The 12,413-nt window shown below is 40.2% G+C and overlaps 1 protein-coding gene across 1 annotated transcript; it reads left to right on the top strand.

Moving 5' to 3' along the window:
• Positions 1 to 5,184: 5,184 nt before the first annotated feature.
• On the top strand, positions 5,185 to 6,138 carry LOC308303916 (olfactory receptor 8G17-like; the record flags this gene model as incomplete). The annotated part of the gene is made up of 1 exon (XM_080748433.1): positions 5,185 to 6,138. The coding sequence occupies exon 1, from the start codon at positions 5,194 to 5,196 to the stop codon at positions 6,136 to 6,138; it is 945 nt and encodes a 314-aa protein (XP_080604559.1). The 5' UTR covers positions 5,185 to 5,193.
• Between the last annotated feature and the right edge of the window lie 6,275 nt (positions 6,139 to 12,413).

The following is a 12,413-nucleotide window of genomic DNA, read 5'->3' as shown; positions in this document are numbered from 1 at the left end:
CAGACAGACATCGGACAAGACAGACATTTGGTCGTTTATTGGTAGGATAGTATGTGTAAAAGACATTAAAAAAGAAAACACTAAACAATAAAACACTAAAAAGGATATTAGACAGCTCCAAACAACAGGGGGAGAGAGAGAGAGAGAGAGAGAGAGAGAGAGAGAAAGAGACACACACACACACACACACACACACAGAGAATGGGGTAAATAATTGGTACAGCAGGGATAAGAAATGAGTGCTCTGTGCACTTCCACCACTGAGAGCAAAGTTGACCTCTGTCCACACTGGCCCCTGGAGTCGGGCTCCAGATCGCACACTCTTTCATCCCTAATTCTATTAGCTGATGGTCACTGGGAGAGATGGGGGTACCTTTGAGCCCTGAGCCCACATGGACTACTCATTACACACCACCACACTGCAATACTACTGTACCAACGGCGTAGTGTGTTGTAGTCGAGTCCACCTAAAGCGAGTCCAAGTCAAGACCAAGTCTGAGGCGGGGCGAGTCTGAGATTTAACATCTTGAAAAATGTATAGTGCCAGCTATTATTTGCACAAGATTTACACATTTTCCAGACTATGGGTTTACTTACTAAACCATTTACAAGCATCATCTAGTAATTCATTCAAGAAAAGCGCCCGACTGTCAGTCATTCAGTCAGTCGGTCGGTCGGTCAGTCGGTCGGTCGGTCGGTCGGTCGGTCAGTCGGTCAGTCTGTCTGTCTGTCTGTCTGTCTGTCTGTCTGTCTGTCACGTCACATCACGTCACACTTTTGCCCTACTCATATCTCCGCCACCGTTGCTAAGGGGCCTTCGCCGCTCCACTCGCTTCCGACTCTGGGGCCTCGGCCTCGGACCGCAGAGTGGTACACGCTCGGGGACCACCTCCAGGGACCCCTGTCGACATGACTGTGGACCTGGGGATATGGCTTTGGAGAACCAGGCGGGCCACCGCTTCGCTCCTATCCAACTTTGGGGTCTCAGCCTGGGACTGCAGAGTGGAACATGCTCCCATATTCCCTCCTGATTGGCTACCATTGCCTGTACTTGTGTATGCGAGAAGATCAGTCGAGAGTGAGGCAAAAGCAACCGGACTATCGTGGGCCCAACTGAAGAAAACTGCCCAAAACAGAGTCCGATGGCGGGGTGTGATTGCGGCCCTATGCTCCACCTAGGAGCCTACAGGAATAAGTCAAGTAAGTCAGTGTATGCGACCTGACGGACACTTATCTCCAGATTTGGTTGTTAAGTGTTATTGTCATGCATCAATTATATTTATAGCACCAGTTAATCAAATTTGATTTGAAAGACTGGTTTTCACTGCCCCAATGTAATTGGCATTACAGCTTCACAAGACTAGACAGGCCAAGGGCAATTATTGGGAGCCAGCATTGTTAGAGGCTGATCTTTTTTGTTATTCATCTTCAGACACATCTATTTATTATTCATCAAATGTTTTTATGTCTTTGTTTGTTTTTGAGAGCAAGTCAAAACCCAGGCCACGTGTACCCCATCATGCAATGTCATACTTGGCCTAAAACTTTGAACAGAGAGAGATTTGAACCTTCCCTGGATGATATCACACATCCTCCGGGGAAGCTCATGGCCAGCTCAGAACCCAGGCTAGTGAGGCTATGCCTACATACAGCATAAGCCATGCACACCTAGATCTGGTCCACTGTGGAGAGCTTTGGCTCACAACAATTCAAGACTGTCTTTTCTGTGAGTAGTGAACGTATATTGTTTATTTTTTAAGTGTAGACATTGACCCCGTTCAATTAATACACATGTAGTCGCATTACGCTATGGATCAGAGCAAGCCACACCACACTAAAAAGCATGCCAATTTAAGACGGCATGCCAAGGCCATGCCAAACCCCAGGCCCGACCCCCTGGCCTAAAACACCCTGTCATGCACACACAAAAACAGCCCAAACCTATGGCCCAAACACAGCCTATGCCCACACCAAAACATGCATGTCCCCTAAATTATTTGTTACATCTGCAATCAGTAAATCCCACACATAGCCACAATGAAAACTGTACGACTTCCTTAAAATACATGTGTAATATTTCATTTGACTAACGATCAATTAAATGTTCATTAAACCTATTCACTGGCTATAACCATTTCTAAACATGTAAACAAAAATAATACTGTGTGCCTATTTTGCCCGTGCAACGAGTATTGCTAGCATAAAATACGTATAAAACAACAACAAGGTTCTGGGAGATATTCCTCTGAAATCATAGAATATAGTTATTTCCTAAAATACACTTACATAAATAAACACACATTTAAATTATAGGCTATACAATAATCAATAATCAATCATCATTAGTATAAAATGAAGCAGGTTAAAAAATTATAATCTGATCTATAATTTTCTTTCTTTCTTAATTTTATTTTCATTTAAAACATTTCCTAATTATCAATTGATAGGCATATATATATATATTAATATATTGTAGGTTGGTTTTATTTATAGGGTTAGGGTCATACATGTTACATCACATTCTTCTACTTTTAGGGATTCGCCCACCTTAAAGGAGTAGTTCACCCCCACATTTACTTTTCTTCTATTGATTACTCATGCCATGGAGACTTGAGTTCAATAATATTTTTTGGAGCTGTGTGAAACACAGGCTCCCTATACGTGGCTGTGTGGGTCTGTGTGTCTGTCTGTGTGTCTGTGTGTGTGTCTGTGTGTATGTAGCCTGAACTTCCTAAACTTCGGCACGCTACTAGTCCCACAGTTTTGCCACCACACACTCGCGCCATATGTCAAATCGACCGGCTTACTCGGGAATCGTGGGCTAGTAACTTGCTAAGAGAAAGGTTCAATAGTTTAATTGATATTAATTTATTAGTGAATTAATTTTCCCCATTGACTTATAATGGGAATCGCAAAAACTCACATTCAATTATTTGTCTCTCGCAAACCATAGGGGCTAGAGTTTCAAGACTTGGAGAGGAGGTTCATAATGATTTCAAGGATTAAATAAAAAATAATTGTGTCATTTGGCCGCATGGTGGCGCCATAACACCCCACTTTACGTTTTGGCCTGTAACTCTTGAACCGTAGGTCGGAAAATTAAAAATATTTTTTCCCTGGATTCCTTGGGTCATGACGCATCTCCCCATATAGGCCACGCCCATTTGCGCCATGATAGATTTTCCGCCATCTTGAATTTTCTCCAAAACACACTTTTTGCTCCTTTTCCTACATATTTTCTTCAAATGTCACAAAAATCGGTACACATGATCAACACACACACACACACACACACACACACACACACACACACACAGCTCCACTTCACACGGGTGTGATTTTTTGTATTTGTTGCATTCCTAAGACAAAAATGTCAGTATAGTAAATGTACCCCCACATTTCTTGTAATACATTTTTTGTCTTAGGAATGCAACAAATACAAAAAACTAAAAAATATTATTGAACTCAAGTCTCCATGGCGTGAGTAATCAATAGAAAGAGAGACATTTTGGGGGCGAACTACTCCTTTAACTTTGATGTTCTGGTAAGTTTATGGCACAGACCCTTATATATTATATAAGATCTATAAGGTAGCATTCCCGTTTGTTTGTCTTCACTGAGACAGCTGGTGAGAAATCTGAGACTCTTCTCATGGGATTTAAACAGACAATTGAGGGCATTATATGTGTACTGTATATGTCTATTTAAATATAGTGACAAAGGAGAAAATGGCAGAGACTATGTATTTTTTTCTTCCACCCTTACATTTGACTAGAAGGATGTACAGTACATAAGTTATCACCTATTTTACAGTATGAAAATAAATAACATGATTGTTTAATTATAGCCACTATCTTCTGTGACACAATATAAGGATGACAAAATCCTTCATGGCTGTTGTAGGATTTAGAAAATTAGTTGTGATATTGTGTTTTATATCTTTTCATATCAGGCTAAACCTTCGATTAAAGCGGAATGCATGTAAAATATAAGAATAACATAACTCACCAAGCGGATTTGGGACTTTATGTCTGGTGGCGTAAAACTCAAGACTTTGAAAATGTGTTCGAAAAAGTTTCCCTTCCAAGATAAATGTATTGTGGAGTTAAATCTCTCTCAACTAAATTAAAGTTAGTGTATAATGTCCTCATTACTTCTCCCTGGAGAATATATGTTGACAGTTGCTATGACAGCTGACATCTTGCTGACATCATATACTGCCCAAATCCGAGAAAACAAACCCTTCCCCACATTTATAAAAACAGACAGAGGGTCTTCATTACTTGCTCAAGGTTGTCTGGTGAAGGTTACAACAGGGAGAAAACGGACTGGAACGAGGAAGAAGAAAAGTAGGTATTCCTCTACCAAAATGTTTTATTTCAAGAGAAGTCTTTTCATCATTCCAACGTTCAACCGAGTGTAGAAGCGCAACTGAATCCAAGCCATAACAGATTCTGCTTGAGATGTCTTCGTTCTAAAGCAAAAACTAATCATGGTGACAAAACAGATTTATCATCTATATTGAGTGATGCGGCTTTCTTGGGTTTTCCATTGATTACATTTTGCAGACAAAGTCTAATTGTAATTTCCTAACCTCAGCTTCACCAACACCATTCATGGTGGTTACCTTAAGAAAGAAAATAAAATGTGTTTTATCATGTAGTCAAAATATCTAGAGTATGTCGTCGTTGTTGGGTTTCCACCTTTTATGTCCAAAACTGTTCATTTTGTATTTAGCATTTTAAAAATGATCTACATGCGCCTCACAGTGCGCTGCGTTGTGTGCTTGTAGATCTGCAAATTTTCACTAGTTTTGTGTGACGAATGAAGCAGGGCTTTACTTTACGAAAAAACGTACACATTTACAACTTGGAGATAAAAGGTTCCTGCCTGACAGTGACGATATAGATACTGCCAATAATTTATGGCCGTATAGAGAGTTGTGAACATTAAACCGAGATCTGTTAGTTTGCAACCCGCATTAACCTTGAGCACTGATTAAAACTGGTCTGACTACTGTAACTCAGACAAAATGTTTGTTCTGTATTTATTAAGTTTCCCAGACTAACTCTATGTTTTGCATTAAATATTCACAGGAGACTACTATTACTGATGCCTTCTATGTGCCTTGTCTGTGTCACTGTCAGTCTGTTGTCTAAGTCGTAACTGTGTCATCTCTCTTGTTTTAGGACGATGGAAAACTACACTTACAACAGCCTCACGCTCCAACTTGAGGGGTTAAAGGTCACAGAGAAATCTGTGGTCCCTGTCTTTATCTTCTTCTTTGTTTCCTACCTGTTTATAATGTTTGCCAACGTGGGGATTATAGTTCTGATTGGCATAGAAAAGAGCCTTCACCAGCCCATGTACATTCTCTTTTGCAACCTGCCAGTCAATGACATCATTGGAAACACTATAATGGTGCCACGCTTGCTCAGAGACATTCTAGTGCCTCCCTCTGAGCGCCTCATCAGTTACTCTGAATGTGTGATCCAGGCGTTCTGTACACACATGTTCGGCACAACCTCTCACACGGTGCTCATGATCATGGCTTTCGATAGGTACGTGGCCATCTGCAATCCCTTGCGCTATGCCACCATCATGAATAGTAAAATGCTGATCAAGCTGACTGTGTCTGCGTGGGGTGTAGCCTGTGTTTTGGTTGGTATTCTCCTTGGCTTGACCATACGGCTGAACAGATGCAGGACTATGATCACAAACCCTTTCTGTGACAATGCATCTCTGTTCAAGCTCTCTTGTGAGAGTGTTTTCATCAATAATGTCTACGGCCTCACGTTCACTGTGGTACTTTTTACATCATCTATTGGCGGTGTAGCTCTCACCTACACCAAGATCACTGCTGTTTGCTTGACCAGTAAAAACAAGACCTTGAACACTAAAGCCCTGAAGACATGCAGCACTCACCTGTCTGTATACATGATTATGCTTTTATCTGGAATGCTTATCATTACTCTGCATCGTTTCCCACAGTTGTCAGACTATAGGAAGCTCTCAGCCATTCTGTTTCACATCATCCCTGGCAGCCTAAACCCCATCATATATGGAGTGCAGTCTAAAGAAATCCGCAAATTCTTGTCAAATGTATGTCGGTCCAAACAAGTGTTTCCCAAATTTTAAGTACTATTTTTGATTGTAATGTTTTTAAATTACTATAGGGTACATGTGATGAATCCTGTAAAAACATGCACCTGGAGTGTCTTGTTGCAATTGTCTTTTGTTGGCATGCATGTATTACCAATGGTTGCAGATAAGTGAGTTATAATGGCAAAGTATTAAAATATGTCTACGGTAATTTGATTGCTCAAGTTATTACAACACACAATGAATCAATTGTAAATCCATTTTGAAGTTTTGCATCATTTCTTTTTGGATTGGTGCCTGACATCTACAGTACTTCAAATAATTTCCCACCAGTCTGTCTTGCTTACTACTATGGATAGTTTTATACAAAAAAATCGAACCTCTGTTCGAAGTGGAGCTGTGTGTGTGTGTGTGTGTGTGTGTGTGTGTGTGTGTGTGTGTGTGTGTGTGTGTGTGTGTGTGTGTGTGTGTTGCAGTTGATGCTCAGGGCAGGCTAGACTCAACAGCACCTCTCTGGTCACCCAGGGTTACTACATACAGGCTACATACAGACCCACCCACCCACATACCTACACACACGGCCACGTATAGGGGAGCTTGTGTTCCACACAGCTCCAAAAGACCAGAGGGGTGTAGCCTACCTATATCCTACACATACCATAGTTAGTCAGGGTTCAGAAGAAATGTCTTGAACCCAAACAGTATGAACTCAACTAAAACGAACAGATAATGGGCTAATTTAGACAGTGTGCTAAAGTCTGAAATTATTATTGAGTAACATACAGTTTGTACAATGAATGAATATCTGACTATATCATCAATGGTATTCAGATTTACCGTATATATTTCAGTTTGCCTGATGCTGCGGGCATATACACACAGTGCAGACGAACCATCGGTTAAGGCAAAGGTCTTCAATGCGTTTCAGGCAAAGGACCTCTTAGCTGAGAGAGAAATGAAGGACTACATATTGTGTTGCAGATTAAACTATTCCATAGATGTCATAGATACAGTAGCTTCATATACTTCTTTGAACAGCACTATCATCAGTGTTGTGGGAATTCATGTTTTGTTTGTTTTCACATTATATTTTCTATGAATAATAGATTCTTGTTGTGTATTTTTAGCCATTATTTAACCACTTGAACCCTCAATACTTAGCCTTTGTAGTAAACTTGGCCATGGCTTTGTACTTGGTCTGTTAATGTGACGTGGTGTGAGCTTGTAGATACATGCTATTCTGTTTTTTATTTTTTATTATTTTTTAATAGTAAAAACAAAACCATTTGATTATCTGGACAGTTATTTTGTTCTCCATATTAAAGGGCAATACCACCCATTTTCAACATTGAAGGAGTAGTTCACCCAAAACATGACTTGTTTTCTATCAATTAGAATTACACACGTCATGAAGCCTTGAATTCATAGAGATTTCCTTTTTTTCCTTGCATTTCTAATTTAGTTGGCCTTGTTTTGTTGAGTGGGCTAATGTCTGTTTTGGCAGCTTAGAATAGTGAGGGGCAGTATGAGCAAAAAAAAAAAAGCCTGGCCATTGCAACATTCATTATAAAGGGCTGTCCATACTCTCTCCAACCACCAAACCGTTTGTCGGAAAGGTCCGGTTCGACTACAAAATGAAGTCACTCGCAACTTATGAAAAGCATTAACCCAAATTTGAGTTCGGAAAGCTGCACGTTGGAAAGTCTCAACTCTCCAACGAGAAGTTTGATGGTCGGAGCCAACTACTGTATGGACAGCCCTTTATAGTTGTTTATTTTAGTTAAATATTAATCATTATTCAGATGACAGAAAGTGATCTATAAAAGCAGGTATGGATGAAAAGGTCTTTAGAGTAGAAGTGAAGGTAGTTTGTGAAGGTTAGGGGATCAGATCAAAAGTAGTCCAGTGATTCTTAGCAAGGTTTAAACTGAACCCAAATCTGGTGTTGACCAACATTTCAGGGCCCCGATACTTAATGTATACTGTCATCAACCAGTACCTCTCTGCCTTATCAATCTCTCTCGTACACTGGAAAAGGAAAAGGAGGAAGCTACAGGTTGTTGACACTGCCAAACCAAACTGGCTATATAGCCGGGGAGCCACTGTGCCAAAATGAGAGAAGACCTGTGATGTCATGACATACTCCAAATTTTTGTTTTTCCTATTAATTTGGTCATTAAGGTACACAGAATGAGAGGCCTGCTCTGCTGGAAACATTGCGAAAAAAAGTTTCCCATTGACTTCACTATACTGGAAAAAACACACCAAAAATATGTTTTAAGAAGCATGTTAGGGGTCAAACTAGGGAAAAACATTCCTTGGGCTAGATTTCAGCCTCTCAAACCGAAAAGTGATGAGTCATCACTTTTCACCGTTATTTTGGTCCGTTTTCTAGCCCAAGGAATGTTTTTCATGCAAAACAAATGCTTGCAATGGATTCAGAATCATCAAGAACCCACAGTTTGACCCCTCACATGCTACTTAAAGCATATTTATTTTGGTGTGTTTCTTTCCTGTATAGTGAAGTCGATGGGACAGTGAATATAAATGGCCATAACTTTTTTTCGCAATGTTTCCGACAGAGCAGGCATCTCATTCTGTGTACCTTAATGACCAAATGAATAGAAAAAACAAAAATAAAAAGTATGTCATGACGTCACAGGTAAAACCCTATTCTTTGAGCTTTTGGGCCTGTGGCTCCCCGGCTACTAGCCATCGTCAAAGAAAAGGGAACGCCCACTCGGTTTGTCCCTCTTCCTCAGTAGCTAGCTATCAGACTCGCAACCGAGTATTTCCCGGTGAACCTAAGCGGGGCCGATGGGCAAGGAGGGTTGCGAGCTTATGAGAAACAACTAAAATAAGACCTTAAAACCTGGCGAAAACAGTTGCGTGCATTAGCGCAAGATGACGATAAAGGAAACCGTTAAATGGAGAACATTAAATGAACTTCTGAAAAGCCTATACACTACACCATAGATATAATGGCCTACACGGCCTTAAAACATGGCAAAAACAGTTGCGTGCATTAGCGCAAGATTAGATGAGGATAAAGGAAATCATTAAAATGGAAAACATTAAATTAACTTCTGAAAAGGCTTCTAGCCTACACTATAGCCTACTAAAAACTTGTGAACCGCGATCTTGCCACACGTGAATAATTGTGGTTGTAAACAATAACAGACAATATTAATCCTTAGTCTAGTTGTGGGAAGAAAAGGACATCATCGGCCGAAATAACTTTTAAATATCTTGCAATTGGCGACGAGTCTCTTACTAAATCGGCAAGAGTGCCTCTCATTCTCAATACATAAAGGCTAAGCTATATAACCTCTCCATCATCAGCAACAGTCAGTGGTGCGTGTTCCCCACACTCCCAAGCCCCCACCGTTGCGCTTAGGTTCACCGGGAAATACTCTGCCGCATCAGACTCTGTTACTCTATTACATTTAGCTTTAACCAGGAGGAATGTTCCAGTTGTGATGCCCAGCAGACCCAGAGTCAGACCAACTCCACAGAAGACAGCTGGAGCAGAGCTGCTCCAGTGATCGATCTCAGTGATGTCAGCATCTGTGAATAATAAAAACATATCAATGAAACACACATTTTACCTTAGTACCTTATCCATACTAAATATATAAGACATTATGATTTAATTTCATCAAGTGTCCCACTGGCCAATCAAGGCGCGTCCTGTGAAGCTTGCTCAATGGGACCCTGGGTGTACAACAAACCTTGAGCCATTTGTGCCAAGATGTATTCCAGATCTATGTATATGTACTATGTACGTATGTGTGTGTGTGTGTGTGTGTGTGTGTGTGTGTGTGTGTGTGTGTGTGTGTGTATTGTATTGTATGTATGTATGTATGTATGTATGTATGTATGTATGTATGCCAGATGTAGGCCACGCTTCCATTTTTTGGGGGACCGATTTTTTTTGGGAACGGACAAAGCCATATATTGGAGCTTAGCTCCTTCCAGGAGCACCGCAAAGGGACTCAGAACAGACAGAAGGGTACAATGGGAAAGGAGGAGACCTATTGTTATTGACTATTAGAAATATATTATTTTGTTCTTAATATCCACATGTTAGAATTAGACAAAGCCACAAACATCTCCTTCCCCGCCTGGTTTCCCTCTCTTATTCACAGCCAATTGTGTTTGTACTGGTGCTCGGCCAAACTGGAGGCCCCAGCTGTATTCAGACAACTAGACTCCGCAATGGTGGACTGGTATTTTACCCGTATTCCACCGAGTGCCCATCAATATTATATTTAGAATGTTAGATGTTTAATTTTTTTTGTTTTGCTTTTCATAATCTAAAGCATTTGATAGTTTTTGTATGAATAGATCATTAAATGTTTGACTTGTAAGGTTCTCACCCCAAAACCTGCTCTGAGGCTCCTTCAGAGCTTCATGCTCCACAGTACAGGCATAGACGTCTCCCTCCTGGGGGGTGAAGGTCAGGGTGGAGATGTGGCGGTAGGTCTTCCCATCAGGATTAGGTAAATACGAGATGATACGATCTTCTACAGCGACAACTACGTCGTTCTTGGTCCACTTCATTTTAATGGAAGGAGGGTAAAAGTGGTTGACAAAGCAGATGAGAGTGTTCTCCATACCGTTTATCACTTCATCTTTGGAGTAGATCATGGTGTCAGGGGCTTCTGAGGGTTAAAATAGAGGTTTAAAATGAGGCAGTGCATCTAAAGTGTTTCATCAATGGACCATAACAATGACCTATTGGTTAAAAAACAATGTCCTTACCTTTGGCCTCGGGTCCTTTGTCTTTGTTATATAGAAATTCGGGCTTTTTCATTGTAGACGGGCATTGAGCTTTGAGTCCCGTTGCGAACCCAAATTTATCGGATTCTAGCTGAGATACAGCTGATTGGATCCTAGTAGCCCACACTACTGTTTCTTTCATATAGTCTATGTAGAAGAGTTCGTCACCATCCATTGTCAGAGAGAGCTGGACCTCTCCAGACTCAAAGCATGCGTAGTTGAATTCAAATTGTCTCACACGACTCGCTAAAAAAAAGAAGAGTTTAATTCATATTCGATTACAGTCATTGTATTTATTTAGGACACACAACCCTTAACACATTATTATGGTAAAATAAACAGTCTGTCAGCTTACTGTCTCTTTACCAGTATAACTTTTACTCCGTTTTTTTTAATCCATTTATTACTGTAGGTCTCTTTGCTTTGATCAAATGAAAATTGTGAATCTATAAACTATATTCTGCCAAATAAGATCAGTGATAGTAAAATAATTGTAGTGCTTACTTTGTGCGTAGGTGCAAACAGCTCCGGAGAAAAGGAGAATAATTTCAAAGTACATTCTATCGTCTTGTTGAAGTGCTGCAGTATCTACTGTGTAAACTCACTCACATTGAGGTGAGGTTTGAAAAGGAGGATGTACTTGATCTCATTGGGAAGATAAAAGGAAATCATTCATGCAAATAAAGCTGCACTTTCCTCATTCCTACACCTCATATGCATGGTGTGTGTGTGTGTGTGTGTGTGTGTGTGTGTGTGTGTGTGTGTGTGTGTGTGTGTGTGTGTGTGTGTGTGTGTGTGTGTGTGTGTGTGTGTGTGTGTGTGTGTGTGTGTGTGTACAGCTGTATAGAGTGTAAGCATGCAACACTCATTTAATTGGTTTTAATAGTTTTTCTTACGGTTTAAATAACCGTAAGAAAATAAATAAGACTATTTGCAAAAGGGAAACGTGTTATTAAAATATTTCTGATAAGTAAATACATTATTTGTTCAAGTTTACACTGTTAAAGCTTATAGAATACCATGTGGGTCAACTTACCCCTTGACATGGATCAACTTAACCCTAGTCTCTCGATTAAAGACTTCTGCAGTGCTGCAAAAAAAGAGGACGATGGCTAGCCAGATTGACTTAACCCTAACCTTGGGCAAGTTGAGCCACATGCCCACTTTATTTTCATCTTACCCCGTTCTCCCCTATGTATGTATGTATGTATGTATGTATGTATGTATGTATGTATGTATGTATGATTGTATGTATGTATGTATGTATGTATGTGTATGTATGATTGTATGATTGTATGTATGTATGTATGTACCGGTATGTATGTATGTATGTATGTACGTACGTACATACAGTATGTACGTACAGTATATATGCATGTATGTTGTTGGCTCATTGGCCAAGCTTCACGGGACGCTTAATGATATTAACTCCTAAATAGCACCACTCACTACACACTGGGTGTGATTTATTTAATAATAGCCAAAGTGTTGGAGCCAAATTGACATTATTGTTTATTTTTATTTGGTTT

This window comes from Nannobrachium achirus (genome assembly GCF_963921795.1).
Source record: "Nannobrachium achirus genome assembly, chromosome: 19".
NCBI classification, from domain to species: Eukaryota; Metazoa; Chordata; class Actinopteri; order Myctophiformes; family Myctophidae; genus Nannobrachium; species Nannobrachium achirus.
The sequence above is the reverse complement of the archived record's forward strand: the minus strand, read 5'-3'. Positions and strand labels throughout refer to the sequence as shown.